The 24964-nt window shown below is 50.7% G+C and overlaps 1 protein-coding gene across 2 annotated transcripts in view; it reads left to right on the forward strand.

Annotated features, from left to right (window-relative positions):
• Positions 1 to 19799, forward strand: part of FRMPD3 (FERM and PDZ domain containing 3) — a 74482-nt gene extending 54683 nt beyond the window's left edge. For both annotated transcript variants that reach the window (XM_032330569.1, XM_032330570.1), the window contains 3 exons: positions 4395 to 4539; positions 13337 to 14158; positions 15820 to 19799. In XM_032330569.1, coding sequence (XP_032186460.1) covers positions 4395 to 4539; positions 13337 to 14158; positions 15820 to 18851 — 3999 coding nt within the window. In that variant the 3' untranslated portion in view covers positions 18852 to 19799. The remainder of the gene's footprint in view (positions 1 to 4394; positions 4540 to 13336; positions 14159 to 15819) is intronic.
• The last annotated feature ends 5165 nt before the right edge of the window (positions 19800 to 24964 follow it).

A 24964-nucleotide genomic window follows, 5' to 3' on the forward strand; every position in this document is an offset into this window, starting at 1 on the left:
TGGGGCATAGCAAATTAATCCCTGCTCTATCTTCTCATGGCTGGCCATGCTTCCAACCCCACCCCCTTTTCTCCAATAATGTTTGAAGATGGCCTGGGCATATTTGGTTACAGTTTTCACTCTGCTTACTTGCTGTTAGTGGGTTGACCGTGAGACACTGCAGAGCTCTTTCTCCAATAGACAGCCATCTGGGACTGACACACCATTGGGCCATGACCATACCCCATTACCACAGAAGCACATAAGGGGGAAAAGAAACCTTCAAAGAAAGGTCCCAAGGGATCTCTTGTGGCCCGGTGTGTCTCCTGTTCTCATGTTTGAGCTTTATTGCTCTAGTGCTTTCTGTAGGGACAAGCATTACATTAGACATCACGATTGTTAAAATCCTATTTAAAATAAAATGTCTTTGAAGGTTCCTAAGAAAACCTATCCAACCTCTTTGCTTGCCTGCCTTTGATTTGATTTTTACACCTGCTGGTGAAAAGCACATCTGTGCTCCTTTGACAAGTTCCTTTTGGCCCATGCTGGGGTGTCCCCTGTTGGCCATGTGGGCGTGCAGAGGACGGACACCTGATGTGCTGCACTGAGCCAGCTGGGGATGCCCGGGCCCTTCTCTGAGCATGGGGTTTTGCCTTCATGCTGTTTTGTTACCCATATCAGGCTGTATTTGGGGTAAGAGATAAGCAAGGGAAACTGAAACGAAGTCAGACAGGTAAGTCAGTTGGCCAGCTGGTTTCTCTGCCTCTGATCCATCCATTAGCCAGCCAGCCAGTCAGCCAGCCAGCTAACCAGTCAGGGTGTCAGGCTATTAGGCATTCTGCCTGTCCTGCAGCCAGCTTGTGAGCCGGGGCATCAGTGAGTCAGACAGCTCCTCAGCCAGCGAGTCAGTCCATCTGTCCATCAGTCAGTCAAGCCAGTCAGCCTGTACTTTGGTCAAATGGAATGTCATTCTAGTCATCAGCCAAGGTCCTTTCCTCAGAGAAGCTCTCTCCAGCTTCTGAAACAGATCAGTCACAGGAGCACACGTTCACACCTACCTACCCACACACTGATCCAGAACATTCTATGTTTTGATAACTCTCTGTGCTTTCCCTTCATAATGCTTATCACACCTTCCACTCATATTCTTGTGTACGATTATTTGATTTATGTCTTATTGCCTGTTAGATTATAAGCTGCATGAGGGCAGGACCTGTGTTGGCCCTGTTCTGCGACAAATGGCTGTCATCTGTCAGTGGGTTATGCTGTCCACGAGCTATCCCACCAGCATGTGGCAGTTCACCCGGTGGGCAGAGTTGGCTGCAGGCATTTCAGCCAGAGAGAACAATGTGAGTCAAGCTAGGAAGTGATCAAAGAACGTGGCATCTCTGGAAAACTGAAAATTCTGTGTCATTGCTAGAGCATAAGGAGAGGGTCAGGGATGGGAGGAGGGCACAGGCGAGCTAGCGGGAGATATGCCTGGAGCTCTGAGTTGAGTCCAGGTCCTAAAGGGTTTATGTGACATGAGAAGGTAGTAGGTTTAAGGTGATGAGATACATTTTAAGTGAGAGTTGTGTTTTGGAACCTTGGGCAGCAATATGGAGGTGGAGTGGAGGGAATTGAGGTGAAGTGAAGAGACTGGAGGCAGGAAGGCTGGTCAGGAGGCTACTGGGATTCCTGAGATTAGTGTGTCCCCACATTTTCCATATCGTGAAAAATGCCACAATGTATGGCCCACTAGAATAAGCAGATGAACCAGCTTGGGACCAGACGCAACAGGACCCAGAGGCCGAGGGGTCGGGATCTCAGCCCCCTTGTCACCCATTCACACATACCTTGAGAAGTTTTGGTGTTGGAGGAGGACAAAGAGGGCCTGAAGCAAAGCAGTGGCAGCAGGAGCAACCATGATGTCAGCGAATGCTCTTGAGGCAAACCTAGTGAGTCTTGGGCCCTCCTAGTAATGGTGGTAGCAGCTATTCACACCCAAACCTCTGGGTATCCTTCTGCCATTGGTGGCAGGGGGTCAAGGCCCTCTTCTCACCCCGATCCCATTCCACTTCTGTCTCTCCTTTGTTGTACACAAGGTCAGCCTTGTGTTCTCTTGAATGTACAGATTCTGTTGTATGCATTCTGTTGTGACAGAAGCATCCATTCACTAGAGGTACAAACACTCCCTCTGCCCCTTCTTAATAATAACCCAAAGGGTGTGTGTTAACTAACTGAAACTAAAATAAAAACTAAAAAAAAACAAATGACCCAAAAGTGACATCTCATCCCTGGTCCCCTTCTCATTGGAGACAGGAGCCACTTGCTCCTCAGGGTACAGATGGTCCCTTTTCTTCCTGATGTTGCTGAGTGAGTTCCACAGGAGTATCATCAACTCAGCCTGGGAGATGGAATCCAAATGCCTTGCCATGGCCCACAGTGTCATTGGATAGAGAATAACTAAACAATTCAAGATAGGATTTCATCCAGCAAGAGACTATATGATAGAGACACAGCACTGAGGTAGGCAAAGAGTCTGAGAGGATGGTGATTCTTGGGAGGCTGTCCAAGAAGAGTGAGCCCAAAAGAGAGATGGAAATGGTCAGGGACTACAGAATGAGAATCCAGTGCCACCTCATGGGAACAAAAGCAAAGAGAAGAATTTCCAAAAGAGAAGGGGATCAGTGTTGGCAAATGAAACAAGCTGAGAGCTGTGAAAATGAGTGTGAACATTGTGTTGGGCTGAAAAGAAGCTTCCCTCCTAGATCAAACCAGACCAGACCCACTGCTTGTTTCTGTGCATAAGGTTTCCTTAGACCCCCGTCACACCCACTGTTTAGCTCATGGATTATCTATGGCTGTTTTCAGGCTATGATAGCAGAGTTACTGCCTAAAGCATTTGCTGTCTAGCCCTTTACAGAAAAATTTGCCAGACCCTGGTCTGATGAACCACAAAATAGTCAACCCGAGCTGTGTGTCAGGATCCTGGCAGACAGCAAAGGGACTCGGGCAACTTAATGTAAAAGGTGAGCTGGTTTGGATTCAGAATTGTTCCCCAGGTGGTGATCCAGGCCAAGAAGGCTAGTCTAATTGGTGACCAAGTTCAACCAAGTCTTCCACGGTGTTCCTTTTATTGCCGCTACCCTCATGGAGGCTCTCATCACCTCTCATTGGACTGTTGCGATGGCTATCTCACTGGTGAGAGAAGGGATTCATTCCATCCTAATTCTTTCAGTTCTTAATGCCTGGTCTGGGAACAGCCAAAAGTCAAGGTGATTCATGGCCCCATGGCTCCCTCTTCAGCCAGTCTCCATGGGTCTTTATCTGGAGGACACTGCCCTGTCCCAGGACGAATACTCCCACTGCTGACTTCAATCTGACCCAGACTTCTTTCAAGCCACACTTTGACAAAATCACGATACAGATATTGGGAAGGTTTCTTGGAAAGATATTGATTTGGGAGAGGTCTGTCTTTCCTTTGGTGTATCAGTGCCAAGTCACTGAAACAGTCAACCAGCTAATCCTGGGATTAATTTGACTGATTCAGGGTCAAGAACAAAAGTCAACAGAGAGAAAAAAAAAAAAAGTCAACAGAGTATGCTAGCATTTCCTAAAATAGGTTAAAAAAAGTACAACCCTACTACCATGAGATTTTCTGTGAAAATAGATGGTTTTAGTCAAATAATTTGGAAACGTTGGACTCCTAAAGCCCCCTGGCCACACTGTTAACATTTCACAGTGCACATTCCTACGTGAAAGTGTCTGAGAGTCTGAGAGTTCCTGTAAGTACAAGTCTCTGCGTAACTTTGTTTGACCCAGGGTTTCACACATTTATTGGACCAAGGAACTGTTTCAGGTGGCACCAACTAACATCTTGAGGACACTCTAGGAAACAGGGGGTAGTATGGAGGTCTGAGCAGGGCTGCAGGCCAGAAAGGTCTGTGTCCAGAAGGCACAGTGAGGATTTTGTTGCATGGAACATTCTGGGTACTGGGCGCAAAGGGCTATAGATGAGCAAGAGATAGTTTATGGGTTCAGGAACTTTCTATCAGGGATGTTCCCCAGTCCAGCCAGGACTCCCAGGTTCACCCCATCTCTCCCAGATGGCCCACACCTCTGCCGGGCTCCCGACAAACACAAATACAACCACACAGCAGGCACATGATATTATATGACTTTAATCTTTTTTTCAGTAAAGGTAGTTCGTTAAATGTGAAACTAAAGTTTGATTTAATTTTGATACCTGGGTAGGAGCTCACTATAAGTAAACTCTCAAACCAGAAGAGTCTGTCAGTCCACACGCCTCGGTTTTTGGTTTAGAAAGTATGACTCCTGTACCTCTGCAAGTCATCTTTTCACTGTGGTCCCCCTGGACGTGCACCTGCTCCCCTCCTTCCCATGTCCTAATGGTTCTTCTCGTTTCTCCCCAGCCTCTGGTGCTGTTGATGGAGTGGCCTGAAGCCACCAACTTTGCCTGCCTGATTGCGGGGTACTGCCGTCTCCTGCTGGACTCCAGGAAGATGGTCTTCTCTAGGCCGGCCAGCCAACCTCTTCCGCCTCCAATGATCAAGGCAGGTAGGGCTCAGCCTCAGTTTTCAGTATGCCGGAGCCCCTCTGGGACCCTGGAGACGGGGGGGGGCTCTGCTGCCTTAGTGCTTACCCCCATTTCCCCAGCACCCTGATTTCCCAGGAGCCAGTGCTATATGGCTGGTTCCTTCCTGGCACAAGCCAGTGGGAAAGACAGCTGACGTTCAGATGGGCCTGTCCCACAAAGGATGCCTGTGACAACACATCACAATCAAGTCAGTGAAGGCACGTAAGATAAAAATAACAAATAAGCAATAAGTAGAACCAGTTAGAGAATTGCAGTAGATCTAAGGCACAGCTTTAGAGGTACAGTGATCTAGGAGAGAGGCATGGGCTTTGTGGAAGGTGCAGGTTGAAAGTGAAGATAAAATCGTTCTCTTATTCATCATAATGGGGATTGACAGAGCTGCCTGGAGTTAAGAGGCCATGGAAGCTTGGGGTAGGAGAGACTGTGGGGGTTTAGAGTATATATCAGAGATATGACGGGATGACCACCAAGAACAAGGTCAAGTGCAGCCCCCAACACCAGGCTTCCCAGTTAGGCAACTCCGTGCAGCTACCCCTCGGAGCTGTCCTGGTGCTGGCACAAACAGGGGCCTTGGGAACGATCAGCCCAGTCCAGATCCTGCTGCCCCAAACCAAGCCAGGAGACCTGAACAGCACACCCTCATGTCATTTTCTCTTCATGACAAGCCCATGTGTACATCTCCTAACATTGCCCACAAGACGTAGAAGGCAGTCCACCGAACAGAGACTGGGGAAAGGACAGGTGGCCTTAAGGACAGGTGGCCCCAAGGCATAGACAGAGGTTCCACATAGAGAAGCAAAGGAACTGACTAGAAATAGGAAGAAGCCAGGAGGCCGAGTTGCCATGCGTCCTCAGGTAAATAGCTCCCAAGCAGATGGCCATAGGTATTACCAGGCCTGCAGATGGCCAAGTGATGGCCAAGCCTGTGTTAGTATTGTCATTGTCCTCTTTGGTCCTCTCTGTCAGCACAGCTAAGTCAATGATGCTTTTTGCTAAGCAGGATAGGGAGAGAGAGAAAGGGAGAAGGGAATACAGAAGAAGGAGCCTGGAGCCCAGCCAAGAACAAGATGAGGGAGTGAGAAATGGCTCTGTAGTCCCACCTGCCTTCCAGAGTGTTCTGTCATCCCATCAGCACCGTGGTCGGTGCTGCTCTTAAGTATGCATCTCTCTGTAGGGATAATGGCACCAAGTGAGGGCACAGGCTTCCTGTTTCCCTTCAGTCTCGCTGAACACGCCTAGAGTTGCATCCCTGTTGCTTCTCCAGAGGCAAATCAGGACCGTGGGATTCCCTTGAAGGTGTTGCAGCCTGGAAAGAAGGCTTCTATAAATGCCAGGCATGGTTTCCAAGCCCTTCCCTGATTCCTGAGCATCCCCCTTGGGGCCTGCAGAGGGACAGTGGCTTGGCTGTCGCTAGCACAGGGCCCATCTCGGTGCAGGAGCCCAAGGGACCACGGTGGCATTCTCCTTGTTCTTCTCTGCCTCTCCAGGGGTGTGGGTCCATGCCTGGGCCCAGTACTTAGCCTTTTGAACTGTTAGCTGCTGGCTCAAGGGCAACCACTAAGTGCTCCTGGCGGCTGGGGCAGGGTTAGAGCCCTAGCCCTGCCGTTCGGGGGCTGGCGTGCACATCTGACCGCATGGCCCCAAGACACGAGCAGGAGGACTTCAAGCAGCACCCTGAGGAGCCCTCCACCCAGGTCACAGTGCGGGGCCATCGGTTCCTGGTACAAAGCTGAGAGATGCTTCCTCCATGTTCCACCCCCCCACACTTTCATCCCAAAAAAGAAGCCCCGGTGCCCAGTTGTTGTTTAGTGAAGATCTCTAGGGAACGGGCATCCTGCAAGCCTCCTCTGGGCTTTATCCTCAGGGCCAAAGCTCCAGCCCACTTAAGGGCTGATCTGTCTGCCTCCGTCCATATTCTTGTCCCACAGCAGCTGCCAGCTAGCCCCACCAACTCAGTGCTCAGCTGCCATTTCTCTCCAGTATCCTGGGAGAAATCCAGCAAAAGAAGGATTTGGGGGCCTCAGTGGGGACCCCAGTCAGAAGAAGTCCCTGATTTTCTGCCATGGTTAGGAAACAGCTTGGTCTGGTAAATTGAATATTCTGATTAATGGCTACTGTATATCCCATGCGTGGCTCACCCATTTTCATGTAGTTAAAGCCCAGCAACACACAAGAGATCTAAAGCTTGACTGAACATACTAGGTGCTTTTTTGGGTGATTCAGAAAGAACTTGAGGGCCTCTAAAGGCCTCCAGATCGTCCCTTTGACCAGTATTGATCATCAGACTGAGAATACAGCAAAGACAACTAATAGGAAGCTGTTTGATTCCGTGTTGCACTGTGTGTGTGTGTGTGTGTGTGTGTGTGTGTGTGTGTGTACACACTGCATATATTTTGAACATAACTCTAGTTGGATCACCAGCCTGTTCTTTGCAAGCATTTTTTTAAAAGGCAGTCTTCTGAGTGGCTGAGTACAGAGAGCTAGACTAGGACATCCCCCTTGGGGAAAGCTGATGAGCAATTTACAGCAGATTTGAATCTGAGAGGCACACTGTTCCAGCCATCAGCCCAGCGCACCTGGCTCTCCTAGCATTTCTAACCTTATGTCTGGAGGAGACTTGGGCTTTTCCAAACATATTTTCTCCTTCGCACAGCACTGTATTGCTCCTCGGATCTGGGAATCACAGTACCAAGTAGTGGGCTAGGCCTCCCCTGGCCTTGTCAGCTTGCTGTGGGGAAATGTTCCCACTTTGCAGGGAGGTGAGCCATCCTTAGACCTCCAGCCCTGATCTGAGAGGAGTCACCACCTGCTTTGGGACATGCCCCCGGGAGCCACCTCTGATGGCAACTTGTTGCCAGGCTGGCTGGGCTGACTGTTCAGCTGTCTAGTAGGTAGTCAGCACCTGGTGCGTGGCCCGGACCTGTGGTCAGTGTCTGAGGATAGAAACCTCCGGAACTGATCTTTCGTGCTCCTGGCTTAGCTCTGCTATAGAGCGCTTCTTCACTGAGGCTCAGAGGGTGGTGACGTTAATATTCCCCCTGCTGATCCAAAGTACCCTAGATCTAGATACAGCCACCAAGGCCTGATTGACCTGATTACGTGGACTCTGTATTGAAAAGGGCAGTGGGGTCCATGGAAGACAGCGAGGGCTTGGAATCTGAAGGTAGAGACCATGTCTTAGCCGCGTGATCATGAACAAATTCCATAAACAGTCCCAGTTGCTTCATCTGGAAACTGACGATAACAGCTCCTACGTCAGGAGAGATTTGACAGGATTATGGTGAGATAAACCCCATGAAGTTCTTTCAAGAGCAGAGCGCATTTTTTGGCCCTTTTTATAATGATTGAGAGTACACTTGGTGCCCAGTGCTGTGCTTTTTTTTTTCTTAAATAAACAGCTTTTCTTTTAAAGATTTTATTTCTTGGGGCGCCTAGTGTGGCTCAGTCTTTAAGCATCTGCTTTTGGCTCAGGTTGTGATCCCTGCTCAGCGGGAAGCCTGCTTCTCCCTCTCCCACCGCCCCCCACCCCCGCTTATGTTCCCTCTCTCTCTGTCTCTCTCTCTGTCAAATAAATAAATAAAAATCTTAAAAAAAGATTTATTTCTTCATTTATTTAGAGAGAGGAAGCACAAGTAGGGGGGAGGTGCAGAGGAAGAAAGAGAGAGAGAATCTCAAGCAGACTTTGTGCTGAGCGTGGGCCTGATTCAGGGCTCAATCCCACCACCCCAAGGTCATGACCTGAACTGAAACCAAGTGTTGGACTTAAGTGACTGAGCCACACAGGCGCTCCTTAAAGAATCAGCCTTGTTGAAATATAATTTCAAAGATAGAAAATTTACCCATTTAAAGTTCACAACTCAGCATTTTTTTTAAGATTTTATTTATTTATTTGACAGAGAGGAAGATAGAGTATGCACACACACAAGCAGGAGGAAGCAGCAGAGGGAGAGGGACAAGCAGAATCCCCACTGAGCAAGGAGCCTGACATGGGGCTTGATCCCAGAACCTTGGGATCATAACCTGAGCTGAAGGCAGTTGCTTAACCGATTGAGCCACCTAGGCACCCCAACAACTCAGCATTTTTTTAGTATATTTAATATATTTACAGGATTGTGTAACCATTGCCACAATTTAATTTTAGAACCATTTTACCCTTCCTAAAAAAAACGCTGTACCCGTTAGCACTCATTCCCTGGTTCCCTCCTAGTGACCACCCAGTTCTAAGCAACCATGAATGAACTGGCTTTCTGGGTCTATAGTTCTGCATATCCTGGACATTTTGGGTAAATGGAGCCATACAATATATAGTCTTCTTTGTGGCTTGCTTTTTTTTTTTTTTTCATTTAGTGTAATGCAAGGGTCCTTCACGTTGTAGCCTATATCACTAACTCCTTCCTTTTAATGGCTAGATAATATTCCATAGTGCTGAAAGACTGCCTTCCGTTCATCCATTCATCCGATGATGGACAGTTGCGTTGTTTCTACCTTGTGTCTATTACGAATAATCATGTTATAAACCTTTATGTGCAAGTGTTTTTGGAGGCATAGGTTTTCATTTCTCTTTGGTATACAACTAGAGCAGAACTGCTGGTCAAACAGTAACTCTATGCTTAACTTCGAGAAACTGCCAGACTATTTCCCAAGAGGACTGCACCATTTTACATTATCATCAGCAATATCGGAAGACTCAATTTCACCATATCCTCACCAATACTTATTCCTGTCCATCTTTTTTTTTCCTTTGAACATCCACTGTAGTGGGTGTGAACTGGTATCTTGTGGTTTTGATTTGCATCATCATAGCTGATGCTGTTGTACATCTCTGCATGTGCTTATTGGCCATTTGTGTATCTTCCTTCATGAACTGTCTATATTTTTTAATTGGGCTCTTTAACCATAAACATGAGGGTTTACTTTCTGGACTCTCAATTCTATTCCATTGACCTATGTGTCTCTCCTTAAGTCAGTACCACACCATCTTGATTACTATTGGTTTGTATTAAGTTTTGAAATCAGTGTGGGTCCTCCTACTTTGTTCTTTTTTAAAGATTGTTTTGGTTATTACGTGTCCTTTGTGATTCCATATGGATTTTTTAAATTACCTCATCAGTTATTTTCAAAGTCAGTTGGGATTCTGATAGGGACTGTGTTGAATCTGTAGATCAGTTTGGGAAGTACTGCTATGTTCGATTGGAAGGCACTCAAGATTGGGTCTTCCAATCCATGAATATAGAATGTCTTTTCATTTATTTAAATCTTTAATTTCTTTCACGAATGTTTGTAGTTTTCATTGCACAAGTCTTGCACTTCTTTTGTTCAATTTATACCTGTGTATTTTATTCCTTTTGGTGCTATTGGAAATAGAGTGTTTCCTAATTTCATTAGTGGATTATTCATTGATACTCCGTAACAATATAATTAATTTTTGTATTGTCCTTTTCCATGTGATCCTGCTGAGCTTATTAGCTCTAATAATTTTTTGCGAATTCCTTGAGATTCTTTTTCTATACAAGGTCATGTCATCTGCACGTAGAGATAGTTTTACTTTTCCTTTCCAATCTGGATGCCTTATATTTCATTTTATTGCCAAAATGTCCTGGCTAGACCTTCTAGTACAGTGTTGAATAGAAGTGTTAAGAAGAGAAATTCTGGGTTTTGTCGTCACGTTAGGGGGAAAGCTTTCTCTCTTTCACCATCAGGTATGTTTGCTATGGGTTTTTCATAGACAATCTTTATCATGTTCAGGAAGTTCCCTTTTATTTCTAGTTTTTCAGTTTTATCATGACAGGGTGGTGGCTTTTGCCAAATTATTTTTCCGAGTCTATTGAAATGATCATGTGTTTTTTGTCCACCATTCTATTAACATGGTGTATTACATTAATTGATTTTTGGATGCTAAACCAACCTTGCATTCATGCAATAAATACCATTTGGTCATGGTGTATCATACTTTTTATGTTGCTGGATTCAGATTGCTAGTATTTTGTTGAGGAACTTTGTGGAAGAAATATGTGGAAGAAATGTTGCTCTATAGTTTTCTTGTGATGTTTTGTCTAGTTTTGGAACCATTGTAATATCAACCTTGTAGAATGAGTTGTGAAGTGTTCCCTCCTCTTCTGTTTTTTTGGAAGGGTTTATGAAGAACTTGTTTAAGTGTTTTGAGCATTTGCCATAATTCACCAGTGAAGCCATTTGGGCCCAAGTTTTATTTTTAGTGGGGGCATGGGTGGGTACTTTTAATTACTAATTCAATTTATTTTCTTTTTATTGGCCTATTCAGGTTTTCTATCTTCTTGAGTCAGTTTTAAGCATATATTTCTAGGTATTTGTCCATTTCATCAAGGTTATCTAGTGGTTTTTTTTTTTAGCATAAGCTTATTTATAATAATTCCATATAATCAAGTCTGTACCTGTAGAGTCAGTAGTGATGGTCCTTCTTTCATTCCTGATTTAGTAGCTTGAATCTTCTCTCTCTCTTTTTTTTTTTTTTTTTTTTGGCTTGGTCTCTACAGCTAAATGTCCATTTTATTGATCTTTTCAAAGAACTCACTTTTGGGGTGCCTGGGTGGCCCAGTCAGGTGAACGTCCGACTCTTGATTTGAGATCAGGTTGTGATCTCAGGGTCATAAGATTGAGCCCCGCATCAGGCTCCATACTGAACGTGGAGCCTGCTGGCAATTTTCCCTCTCTCCCTCTCTCCCTGCCCCTTCCCCCATTCACACATGCATGGAAGCTCTTTCTCAAACAAAACAGAACAAAACAAAACAAAACCAAGTTTTAGTTTCGTTGATTTTCTATTGTTTTTCTGTCCTCTATACTTTACTATTTCTTTCCTTCTGCTTATTTTGGGTTTAGTTTGCTCCTCTTTTTCAAGTCTCTTAAGGTGGAAGGTTAAGATATGGATGTAAAAACTCTTCCTTTTTAATGTATGTGTTTATAGCTATAAATTTAATCTCTAAACACTAATTTAGCTAGATCCCTTAAGTTTGGATATGTTGTATCTTCATTTTCATTCATCTCTAAATATTTTCTAATTTCCCTTGTGATTTCTTCTTTGAACCATTGGCTATCTGCGGATGTTTGGTTTAATTTCCATATTCTTGTGAGTTTCCCAAATTTCTTTCTGTTATTGATTTCTAATTCCATTATGCTAAAAAAAACCCACATATTTTGTATGATTTCATTTCTTTTAAATTTATTGAGGCTTATTTTATGACCTACCATCTGGTCTATCTTAGAGAACATTCCAGATGCCCTTGAGAAGAATGTATATTCTGCTGTTGGTAGGGGGCATGTCCTATAGATTTCTGTGACTACTTAATGTCTACTTAGTTTATAGTTGTTCAGGTCCTTTATCTCCTTGTTGGTCTTATGTTTAATCGTTCTATCCATTATTGAAAGTGGGGTATTGAAGGGTCCAATGACTGCCGTTGAATTGTGTGTTTCTCCTTTTGATTTAGTCAGTTTCTGCTTCATGTATTTTGGGACTCTGTTGCAAAGTGCCAACACCATGTTTTTGTGATGGTTGGAAGCTCTTGTGAAAAGCAACACTGACACACTGACTCCATCAAACTGGAAATTGAAAGGCCTTTTGAAGTTTTGTTTTCTAGCATCTTGACTGCCATGATGAACAATAGGGTACTGGTTAAAAACATGGGCTTTGTAGTCCCTCAGACCTGGGTTCAAATCCAGGCCACCATTTATGATTCATGTGACCTTGGATAGGTCACATAACCAAATGGATCCATTTCTCTCTCTGCAAAATGGGGATAGTGACCTCACCTACCTCACTGGCTTGTTGTGAGGATTAAATGGGTTCATGTGTGGTGACCTTAGCCTTCGTTAGTGCTTTCTTGCCATCTGTTGTTCTGTCTGCTGCTAGCAAAATGAATTGGCCTTATCTGAGTATATTCTCCCAGATGACACGGAGAAGGGCCCCCAAAACAGTCTACAAGAGAGAATGCATTTAGAGAGAAAGCATTTCATTCGCTATGGATAATTCTCAGATGTGCATACCGACCGTCATTAAAAAGCTGTTGGCAAGAACACTGCGTAGCATGCAGGCTAGCCCTGCCCAGATACAGAGAAATAATGAGATGTGAGGGCTTGGAAGAATGCTCCCCCTACCCTCCTCCCAGATACGCACGTCCCAGCCTCTTTTCCCATATACTTTACACATTCAGATGCCCAGAATACTACCAGTAGCGCTTTAGTCTTCTAGGGTCCTTCCGTAACAGTCCTCTTCGAAATGGGAATGTTCAGGCACCATATGTGGCCTGTTTAGCATTTTCCCACTAAGGCACAAGGAACTGGTCAGGTTATTTCCTTCTGCTAGTAGAGATCCATAATAGAGCACTGGGGTTGGAAAGGCTCTGAAAAATATGGGGATGGAGGGCGGGAGGGTGTGCTGGGCCAGTTCCCAGGGGGACATAAAAAAAATTTCACTTTTTTTTTTTTAAAGTATGTGGACAGCTAACTTTCAGACCAGGTATACCTGGGTGAGAGCCCAGGCGTACCCAGATAACAAGGTGCTCAGCTCCTTCCCCCATCACCCCATGCCTTTTCCCATGGGGCTGGTCTCCTCACTCTACTTTGAGGGTTGGCAACAACATGGCTGCCCCTTCCCCTAACCTCTAGCGGCCAGGTAATCCTCTCTGTCAGTACCTGCCAATCCAGTGGCACCCCAGATATGCCAAGGGAGCTCAGCCACAGTCCTCGACACCAGGGCTCATCTGTTGATTCTCTTTCTGGGTTTAGATTACATGCACAGTGCCCACCGCCCTGTCCCTGGGGGCCACCTGGGGAAAAAGGAGAGTAGTTATGTGGGCAGCGTGGGCACCAGCCCCAGGAAGTCGAGCCGCAGCACGCCCCCGCCTGCCGACTCTGAGCTTGTCAGCTTTTGCTACCTCCACATGCGGGAACAAAGGAAGGAACAGGAAAGCCGGACTGATGTCAACGAGAACTTAATCTTCTTTGAGGAGACCAGGCCCCGGACCAAGTCTGACCCCACGTCCAAAAGCTCTGGCCAAGGTTACGATGTGATCCCTGATGACTTTGATGCAGCCAGCCTGGACCATGAGCCTTGCGCCAGCAGGGCCCGGTCCTACACCTTGGACAATTCCCTTGGGGCGGAAGCCCTGAATTTCTACTGTGACTCTTGCAAAGCCAAACTTCAGGAGCAGCTGGGCCCTCGCAAAGGTGGAAGGCCCGGCTCTTCTCGTGACAATATGGTAGACTTGATGTCCCTCCCACCCCCTGGGAGTGAGGAGGAGGAAGAGGAGGAAGATGAGAGCACATCGCTGTTGCCTGCCATTGCTGCGCCCCCTCCTGGCTTCCGAGACAACAGTTCAGACGAGGATGACCCCAAGCGCCGGGCGGTCCAGAGCCAGGAACAAGGACGCCACCTGCGTGGGCTACTGTATGATGAGATTCCAGTGACACTGATCGACAGTGTGCAGACCCGGACAGTCCGAGATCATGCCCAGGAACTAGATGATGCCCTGGTGTCCACTCTGCAGGCTCTGGAAGCCCTGGCAGCCTCAGAGGATGGACCCCACCCCCAACCCCCACAGACTGCAGGTAACGGCCCGTTCCTCCTCCCTCTTGCCTCCCCTTCCTTCTCCTGGCCAGGCAGGGCCAGCGGGTGATATTGCTTCTTCCGGAGCAGAGGTCAAAGTCACCGCGGGGTGCCAGGGGAGTGGACGGCCAGAGGTAGCTCAGATAGGGTCAGGGGATCAACAACGCCGAGTCAGGGACCGGCTGCTTAGCTCCGGCTGGAGCTCTGGCTCTCACCATTCCATCTCTGGAAATGTCCTGCAGGTGGACCTCAGGGACTAGGGCTGTGACAGCTACGGAGCCAGGCCAGGATGGAGGATCAGAGCAAAACTGTTGAGAGATCTAGAAGACAGGCAAAGAACATCCAGCATGCACATGACTGGAATTAAAAATAAAACGACCAACCAACCACCTAGTGCCCTGGGGTCAGGGGAGGCCAGGCGCCATCACTGCTCAGGGCTGAGGTCCTTACCTTGCCTGAGAACATGGGCTCCCAGTCAGAGCCACCCAAGTCCTAGCTTCTTCACTCTTTTTCAGTGCGACCTTCGGCAAGGCACTTAACCCTTTCTGAGCCCCGCTTTTGTCATTTTCAATGGGTCTGGTAACAATAGTCATATCACGGAGGCTTGCTGTGAGCACAAAATGAAATCATTCATACAAAGCACTGCCTAGCACATAGGAATAAAGCTATTAGTCTCCATCATAAGTAGTAGCTAGAAGCAGCGGGTATTATTTGGTAGGAGAGCCATATGATGTGCATGCTATTCCCTGTTACAGACACACGTGCGTCCACCGTGTAGCCATGCATGCGTGTCAGACTGTACCCCTACTCACGATACATACCTCCACACACACACACACCTTAAAAAGAACAGGTAAATGCTACAGCAACACAAAAGGAACAGGGAAAAAGAAGGCATATGGGAAAGCGTGTGAGGCAGGGGGCACATGTGGGCAGAGAAGAAGAAGAGCTTGGGGTCAGAGGCAGCCTGACTAACCAGGGAGAGACCCAGCCCCTCCCTTTTCTGTATGCAAGGGCATCCTTGGTGGTGGGCAGTCTGCATGCGTTTGGCCACCCCCCTCCCTGACCCCCCCCACCCCCATCATTTCTCTTTGTTCAGAGTCTGGAGCACCCGCTCCCTGGCTAGCGAGAGGCCCCTTGTGGTCGCCAGAGAGAGGACACACTGAGGCACAAGGGCCTCAGCTGTAGGCTGGCCTGGCCAGATGAGGAGGGCCAGATAGAGAGGGGCCTCTCTCTGCCAGCCCTCTTCAGGACAATTGACAAACATTTCCTCGCTATTGAGTCTAAAAATAGTGATGATTAGCACGTTGTTCTGCATGCGCTGTGCATGTTAATTTGCCGTCACACTGCCCTGTCGATCTCTTCTATGCCTCTTTTGTTTCTTTTTCGGATTCCCGCCCTTCAGGAGCCCTCTGCCAGCTTGTCTCCCTCTGCCCCTCCCCTCCCCTCCTCCCCCCCTCAGCCCTATACCTCCCACTGCCTGCCCCCTCCTCCAGGCCAGTCCTGGGACTGATCTAAGGGCTTTCTCCCTGGCTGCAAATACTGCTGGCTGCCCTTGCCCCCTCACCGCTCCCCCCCCCCCCGGCCCGTAAACTTCCTACGTAAGGCTGGCGAAAGGACTTGATTGGAGTAAGTGCAGCAAGCCCCCTCCCTGTCCCTCTAGGTCTGATTGTACTGGCCACCATCACCCCTGAATCATCGCTGGACTCGGGCCACGAAACCAACTCTTCAGAGCTCACAGACATGTCAGAGATGGTGTCCGCCATGAAGCAGCACCAGAACACCACCTACTTCCTGGCCCAGCACCTCAACAAGGAGAGCCTCCTGGCTCGCAAGGACCTGCCCTTCCGGATCCAGAGCTGCGCCGCCCAGGCTGTCCTCACGGCCCCTTACTCTCTTGGGCGCCCAGATCCCAACCCAGCCCTGCAGCCAGCGGTTACAGGCCAGAGTCCTGGCCCCCCTGGCGCTCGGAGGAAGCTACTCCCATCAGAATCCCAGCCACCTCAGAGAGAGCGAGCATACGCCCTGGCTGTGCACCCAGCATTGTCCCCACAGCTTAGTGAGCAGAAGAATCTGAGCCTGCTGTCCCCAGTTCCTGAGGACAAAGGGCCCGGCCATGCGAGGGCAGGCCTGGAGATGTCACTGAGGGCAGCCACACCATCCCTCAGTGAAGAGCAGGTGTCTGAGCTAAGGGAGAACCTGCCCAAAGAAGTCAGGTTGAGCCCCAAGCTTATCCTGGACCCGAAGGGCAGTGTGACCCCTGCTATCATCTCGGCCGCCCTCCAGCAGGTAGTTCACCCTAAGAGCCTACCTGCCCCCAGTGGGGCCATAGTGACCCCTCCCAGCAGCGGGGAGAGAAGGCTGGAGGCCAGCATGGGGAGGCCTGAGGTCAGCATGGGAAGATCAGAAGTTAGCATGATGGGCGGCAGTGCAACTAAGAATCTGAAGTTCAAAATGAGCCCCGGTGCTCCAGAGACCTCACGGAATTCCCAGCAGCCGCTGAGCCCAGAGGTCTCTTCTGGCTCCAGAGCGCCCACAGGCAGCCGGGCTGACAGCCTGCACCTCTCCCCACAAGAGGACCGGCTGCCTGGGCAAAGTTTCCCTCCTAAAAGTTATCTTTCACGAGCGAATCGAGAGTCCCTGAGCAAGCAATGCATAGGGGAGGTAGCAGGCAAGGCCGGGCCAGAGGGGGCTAAGCCTGCCCTGCACAAGCCGGCCGCCATCTCCAGCCAAGGGGAGAAGGGGCAGCTGGAGAGTGTGCCCCAAGGCAGCAAGATCGAGGAGACCAGCCTGGTGCCCCGAGCCAGCTACTCCATGGCTCTCCCGAGCCCCAGCGGCCAGTCCCGAGGCCACAGCCCCAGCAGCCAGTCCCGAGGCCAGAGCCCCAGCTACCAACCTCGAGGCCAGAGCCCGCTGAGGCCCCAGGCTGCCAGCCGGCAGGTGAGCACTATGCCCTCCAGGAAGCTTGAGACAACCCTGGATGGAGGCCACTCGGCCTCCGAAGGCCCCACCAAGCCCAAATCCTCCCGAGGGCCCTTCCGGCTCCGCAATTTATTCTCGGCCACCTTTCCAACCCGCCAGAAGAAGGAGACTGATGAGCGGCAGGCCCAGCTGCAGAAGGTGAAGCAGTATGAACTAGAGTTCCTCGAGGAACTTCTGAAGCCTCCCAGCCAAGGGGAGCTGCCGGGCCCCGAGTACCTGCAGCCCCCCGCGCCGGGCCGCTGCAGCTGCCAACTGCGCAGCAGCCCCGTGCAGCAGGGGCCAGGCATGTCACGGGAACAGAGGCGCAGCTGTGATTGCAAGCGCATCTGCCGTGGGGGCCGGCCACAGGCCCCCCAGACGCCCGTGCCCGGGCTCCGGGGGCGGGAGAGGGACAGGGTCCCCCCTACCCAGAGGCAGCCGGAGGCCGGCCCGGGCCTGAGCCTCAGTAGCCCCACCAACGCGGGGCGCCTCCGCTCCACCAGCCTGGAATCCCGGGAGTGCCGATCAGACCCTGAGAGCGGTATGTCCTGCCTGACCACGTGTGCCTCAGGGGGGGAGTGTCTCGGTGCTCCCAACTATAGGAAGCTGATGCGCCGCTACAGTATCAGTGAACTGGACCAGGGCGACAGGGCCTCGCTGACCTCCGATATCTATCCACACCCACCCCTGGGCATGCTGCCCAGGGAGCCCAAGGAGGTAGAGGCAGGCCTCCCCCTAGGCTTGGGTCCTAAAACCAAGTCCCTGGAGTCGCCGACCCTGGGAGACCCCTCATACGTTCAGGTTGCCCCCGAGACCAAAGGTCCCAGACAGATGGCAGTGTTCTCGCTGCCGGAAGAGGTGTACCAGAAGCCCGCCGACCTGGACGAGGACAGCGAGAGCGGCAAATGCTGCTCCATCCGCTATTGCTTCTACTACCGCAAGTGTGACATGGCGGATGACGCCAGTGACGGCAAGGACGAGCTCTCCTACTCCATCCCCATGAAGATCCTGCCCGGCATGAAGCTGGACGAGCAGGTGGTGCCTGTGGTGAGCAGGACCCTGCAGGTGCTGGATGCTGCCACCTGCAGCAGCAGCAGCCCCGAGGCCTCCCGCACCCAGGAGATCGACCTGCGTGTGTCCACCTTCGAGGGGAGCCTGGCCAAGATCAATGCCCTGCGGGCCCATGCCTATGGCCTGCCCGACGGCTTCCTGGCTGCCAGGCTGGACACCAATGAGCTACTGACTGTCCTCCGCCAGTGCGTGGCCAGCCCCGAGGCCCGTGCGCCGAAGCCCTATGTCTCTCAGATCTCCGAGTACAAGCTCGAGCTGGCTCTCAAATTCAAGGAGCTCCGGGCTTCGTGCCGCCGCGTGGCCAACGTGGACAAGAGCCCTACGCATATGCTGGCGGCCATCACGGGCAGCTTCCAGGTGCTGAGCAGCCTCATCGAGACCTTCGTGCGGCTGGTGTTCATCGTGCGCTCCGAGGCCCAGCGCCAAGAGCTGCTGGCCAAGGTCGAAGAGGTGGTGAGGAACTACACCTTTCTACTGCGCGCCGCTGAGGAGTCCACCACCCGGAACCTTAGCCAGCAGCAGCAGCAGCAGCAGCAACAGCAGCAGCAGCAGCAGCAGGCGGTGGCAGCTGTTAGCGCGGCCACTGGGCACCCCCCGGGCTCCCCAACTTCAGCGACTGTTATGAGCACATTCACCCGCTCCTTAAAAACCCTCATCAAGTAGGGCACCCGCCCTGGCCTGCCCCCTTCCCCACCTCCCCCAACCACGGCCCCAGGTTTGAGCTTCGTGGTCTTTGCATCTCGTGGTGAGTGTCTGTGTCTGCCCGGCCAGTCGGGGTCCGCGGGCCTTCAGTCTTCGGGGAGTGAGAACTCCCCGGATGAAGGCTCTTCCCTGAGGGCTCCGGGTGGCCACCACCCTGGGCACCCTCACCCCTTCCCCGGCCTCTGGTCGACACTGTGAGGGCCAAGGCCCCTCGTCACTGCGCCTGCCTGCCTGCCGCAGAGCTGGATTTTTATCTCTTCTTTAGGGCTGACAGGTGACATCAGGCTCACCTTCCTGCTCCATTCTGGGGGGCCAGGGGAGCCAGGGCTCGAAGCAGGCAGGCCCACAGGCCTTGAGCTCCTCCTGGCATCTGCTCCCCACCCCCCACGGAGCAGTAGCTGTAGCACCAGACACCATGCCCAGCGGCAGGGTGGGGGGTGCACCAAGGGCACTCCCCCCAGCTGTGCCCGCCCACCCTGGGCTCACACTCACCAGGCAGAAGCCACCCTAGAGGGCCTGGGCCCGGGGGGCAGGTCTGCAGAAAACAGCCACCACGCAGGGCTGTAGGTGGCCTGCCTCACAGGCTGGCGGCCTCGGGAGCCCTCGCCCCCCAGGCCCAGTAGCTCCACACCAGCCATCCCCAAAGTGCCCTGTCCCTCACTGATGGGCAGGGTGGCTCAGTCCACTAGGGAGCAAGCATCTGGGATCACCCCACTCGTTCTGGGTTAGGTACCTGGTGATAAATGTCTGCCCCGGGGAGACCCGGAGCAGGCCCCGGAGCCTGCCCGGCCCAGGCCAGCCCAGCCTGGCCCAGCCCAGCCCAGCGCCAGGGCTGGCGCTCCAGGCGAGCGGTTCCTCTCTCAACATCTACCAGACAGACTGTCCTTAGGAGTTTGACTTAGCTACGGATTGGGGATGGGGGGTGGGGGGAGGGGGGATGGGGGTAGGGGTGGGGGGTGTTGATGACTATATCTTAAACTTCTGGAAGCTAGCGTGATATGTTAATCCTGAGTATATGCTTTTGGCTGTGTATTGACCCTGTGGATTTGTCTCTCTAAGAAAAGAAGCTGAGCGCCTTACCCGGTGCAGTCCTGCACCTCTCTCTCTCTCTCTTTCTCTCTTTCTCTCTTTCTCTCTCTCTCTCCGGAGTCATCTGGAAGGGAATTCACACTGTTTAGCATCCTCCTTGACACACATCTACCACTGCTGCCATGTCCCCACCCCCTCCAGTCCCCCACCCTACCCGGCCCCAGCTCCACCCCCGTCCCCCACAACCTTCCTAGGAGTGAAGACACGGAGTCCCTACCAGCTGCCCCACTGTAGGGAACAAAGAAAGCCAATGTTTCTTCTGTATAGATTGCTTCTTGTCCACCTCTCCATACCTGCCCCACCGTTTGCCACATGCTCACGCCCTGTGTCTGCCTCTCTTTCACCATTATGTGAGAGGTCTGTGGGAAATCTCTCGTTCTTATGTGAGTTTTATAAAGATGTACACTGTGCTTAACCCCCGCCCGTCCTTGGTACGCACCCCCCAGCGCAATAAATTCCCCCCCACCTCCCCGAGTGGTGATTCCTACTGGCAAGGATCAGGGGAGCCCCTTCTGCAGAAGCCAGCCCCCCATTTCCTTGCTTCTCCTTCCCCCTAGGACCAAGTCGTTCAATGGGCCAGAGATGCAGCCAGTGGGGAACCCTTTCCCCCGTGACCACTGCAAGCCCCAGGGCTGTCGTGGTCTTCCTCTTCTCCCGACTTCTTGATCCTGCACCTTCGCCACTCAGTCCACCGTCCGCGTCATTCCACCACCACCCTTCACCTCTCCCTCAGCCTCATGGAGAGGACACATTTTCTAATGTCTGTATATAGTATATATACTACATAAAATATATAAATTATATATATATACTAATTTATGTCTTGTTTTTCAAACAAGAATGATTAAATCTATTCATCTTACTATCCCAATATATCTTTGCAGTGCCTCTTTGTGGGTGTCCTTGTGTCCTTGAATCGCTGGTTGGTGGTGGGCCCCCGCCCCCGCCCCGGACTGCTCTGAGCCCCAGCGAGTGACAAGAGCTTAGGACCCTGCTAGTGCTGCCTCCCCTTTGCCCCTCTTAGAAGCCTCCCGTGGGTCATAATCACGGGAATTGAATATGATCTACTCCTTTCTCTTGAGCCTGGCTGTGACCTCAGAGCTGAAGGGAGCAGAGGGTGGGGATTGAAGGGCCCAGGAGGTAGGGGATGAACAGGGTTGGGCGGCTCTCTGGGTGGAGCTGGGAAATGGGTACTCTCCCTCTGAAACGTGACCAGTTGCCTCGGAGTATAGCTTGGCTGGCGCAAATCCCCTACAATGCCCTCTGGTAATTTTTTGGGGGGGGGGGGGTGTTTCAAAAGGATAAGAGCAGCAGGACCCTAAGAGGGCTGACCTCTCTGGCTTTTCAGAGTTTATAGCTAATGGAGAGAAATGATTTCGCTTCTCCCATCCTCTTATTTTCTTCCAGTAATCACAGGTCCCCAGGAGCATATGAGGCACCCCCATGCCAACAAGATAAATATTCTCCCTGCCACACACACTCCCTGTGATGAATTAGAAAGAAAATCATCCTCGGGGTGACACCTGGGCATCCGTGGGCACATGACGGCTTCAGCTCCATCCAGCCTCCCCCGGCCTTGCTGTCCAGTAGGCAAACAAGACAACCATGTACCTTCGCCCTGATGAATCACTTCCTCCCAGATAATCTTCTCCCGTCTGCAGAAGTCCTGGTTAAAGTGGTTTGGGAGCAGGGCACAGAGGAGGAGGCAGAAACAGCACAGTCAGAGACCCCCTCTGCGTGCGGGAGGTCACGAGGTAATAGGCCTGGCCCCTGCCGCAGAGCTTTTCTGGGGGCCGCCCACTGGGGATACCGTCCCACAACCCCAAGGGCTGGGACTCAGAGGAAGGCAGTGCCAATGTAAAGTGAGACCTGTCAACCACTTAAGAGAACCCAACGGGGCAGTCCAGATATTTGGGGCCCTCTAGCCCATGGGTGGCTCCCTCCAGTCAGAAAGCATTCTTACTCGGTTCTAGACCCTGGGTACCTATCCATCCACACAGGACCTGCATGTAGTAGGTCTTCAAGAAATTTTTATGGAATGAATGAGTGTTGGATGAGATGACTGTCATAAGAGAGCCCTCCCAGACCTCTGCACCTCATGCGAAGGGCCCTCACTGCCCTGGGAATGGCTAACCCAGGGCAGCGCAGTTGGATGAAGCCAGGCAGCCTGGCCTTCTCCTGTCAAAGAATGAGAAGTCAGGTCCATCGTCCAGTGTCCCATTCACTCAGCAGACTTCCACACACTACTTTCCCAAAGCTTCAGAAGCTCTCCTGAGATGACCGATGGTCTCCTTTTCTGTGTGGACCACTGTGTGGTATCCCCAAGCACTGGGGGACGCCATCTTCCCACCAAGTATATATCCCGCCATCTTCAGCCTGAACCAGAGCCCGAGGCGGAGGTTTTCAGCTGCCCCCTATCAGACCTGAGTCCCCAGAGCTTGACTGCCGCTTTCTGGCTGCAGCCAATTATGGGAAAATGGGTTCGTGCAGTTGGCATAGACCCAGGAAGCCCATGGTGCTGGCAGAGTCACATTTTTGTCAAGCTGTTGTCAAGGCACTGTGGATAATAGGCAATTTCATCAGAAATCAATTGAAAGGAACTGCCTCAGCCAGAACTCTCTTTTGCCAAAAGGGGCAAGGGAAGATCAGCTGCCAGCACTGGGAAGGGGCATCGATGTATATACCTTAGGATTGAATTCCTCCCAACAGCTGCTAGGATGAGAGTGAGAACCACATCCCATTCCTCATCCTGTGGGCTGGAGGCCAGACTCTGGGTGTGCATCCAGAGCGAAGAGGAGCTCCTCCATGCAGCCAGAGGAAATAACCACTGAGGGTCAGTCCTTGGCCCTGGAACACTGGCCTGGATTCCAGGAGGGTCGCTTAGTTCCAGTGGCCTGAGCTGCTGGAAGCCACTGTGAGGAGAATTATGGAGGCCAGCCTTCTCACAGGACAGAAGCTCTTGAATCACTTCAGTGCTTCTAGCAACTTCTCACCCAGGCCCCCAAGTCCTTGGGTGCTTCCCACACTCCCAGTATTACTGAGGCACATTCTGGCACCCTCTCAGACATTTCCAGCTGTAGGTTCTGGACCCACCACTTAGGAAAGAGCCCCAGCCCTCCTGCCTGTGATGTCTGTCTTTCCCTCTGGGTGGTGACCCCTCATTCTTATTTTCACGGCTTCGGCTAAAAGGAATATGAGAGAGCCTTCTACAATGCAAAAAAGTTGATCCCTGCCCTTAAATATGCAAAAACAACTGTGTGATCACTTGCCATATGTCAGGCACTGTGCTAAGTACTTTACACGCATGATCTCATTTAATTTTCCTAGCAACCCTTTGAGAGAGAGAGAGCATGCAACTTTGATTTCAGGGTCAAGAGTTCAAGCCCCACAGTTGGCAAAGAGCTTACTTAACAATAATAATAAATAATAATATAAATCAAATTATAAATATAAAATAATACAATAAAATAAAATTTATAAATATAAAATAAAATGATAATTTTATATATATATATATATATATATATATATATATATGTTTTTTTAAGCTAAAGTGAGAGAGACTATGATCATATTCATTTCTCAGGGGCACCTGTGTGGCTCAATTGATTGGGTGTCTGCTTTTGGCTTGGGTCATGATCCCAGGGTCCTGGGAGTGAGCCCGGCTTCGGGCTCTCTGTTTGGCCAGGAGCCTCATTTCCCGTCTCCTCCTCCCCCTACTTGTGCTCACTCTCTCTCTCTCTCTCTCTCTCACTGTCAAGTAAATAAATAAAATTCTAAAAACAAAATATTCATTTCCCAGAGGAGAAAACTGCGGCCGAAAAAGGTTCAATCCCTAGCCCGAGGTCACACAGCCGGTAAGTGGTAAGCCAGCCAGGGTTCAAACCTACCCAGGCTTTCAAAGGCTGACCCCCACGACTCAGTCCAGCCCCACCTTTGAGGCAGTTCCCCTACAAACAGAGGCACAGATGCAGCCACACTCATCAGAAGATTCACTGGCAACATTGGGGTATGAAGTGCAGGATGCTGCAAGCCCACCCGCCCCCCACCTCTCTTCATCAGGCTGCCCCAGTGCCACATGCCCCTTGGAACCCTGGGGTGGAGTAGTACCTGTGCATTCAAGTTTGTGGGTGGAACAGTGTGTCCAAAAGGCCACCATCAAAATTATGGAACACCACCCCCACTCCATGCTCCAAACCAGAGTCTTGAGTCCACACTCCTTATGCATTTGCATTTTTCTCAAAGATTTGGGAGGAGGATATCGTGTGAGTGATACATTAAATATTTTTTTGTGGAAAAATACAGCAAGGAATGCACAAGTTGCATGCCTTGTAAAGAATACATATCATTTTGGGGTGCCGGGGTGGCTCAGTCGGTTAAGCCTCTGCCTTTGGCTCAGGACATAATCTTGGGGTCCTGGGATCGAGCCCGTATTGGGCTTCCTGCTCAGCATGGAGCCTGCTTCTCTTTCTCCCTCTGCCCCTCCCCACTGTTCATGCTCTCTGTCTTTCGCTCTCAAATAAATAAATAAATAAATAAGATCTTAGAAAAGAAAAAAGAATACATACCATTTCAGACACTTGAGACTCATGTCTGACACTTCCAGCTTCATCTCCATGCCCACCCACCCAGTGTTCGCTATCCTCTACTACTAGATACGCTTTGGTGGAAACACTGGGCACGCTCCAGGCCCATCAGGTGAGCGTAGTAGGACATCAAGGACTGGCCTATGTCCGTGAATCTGGGCACACAGCAGAGGTCAGGGACTCTTTCAGGAATAAGACACCTGGCATGACACGGTGCCGGGAAAAAGTGGGGTCAGCCTCCCTCCCTCCCTCCCAGCCCCTGCCTCCCATGTTGCCTATTACACACTGTAGCAGAGGGTCAGCCCCAAGAATAGACAGAGAGCCAGATTCCCTCCAAGCTGGAGAATTTTGCACCTGCAATGAGCAAGAGAAGCAGGGAGGCCGTGTGGGCTAAGTTGA

This window comes from Mustela erminea, chromosome X (genome assembly GCF_009829155.1).
Source record: "Mustela erminea isolate mMusErm1 chromosome X, mMusErm1.Pri, whole genome shotgun sequence".
Classification (NCBI taxonomy): domain Eukaryota; kingdom Metazoa; phylum Chordata; class Mammalia; order Carnivora; family Mustelidae; genus Mustela; species Mustela erminea.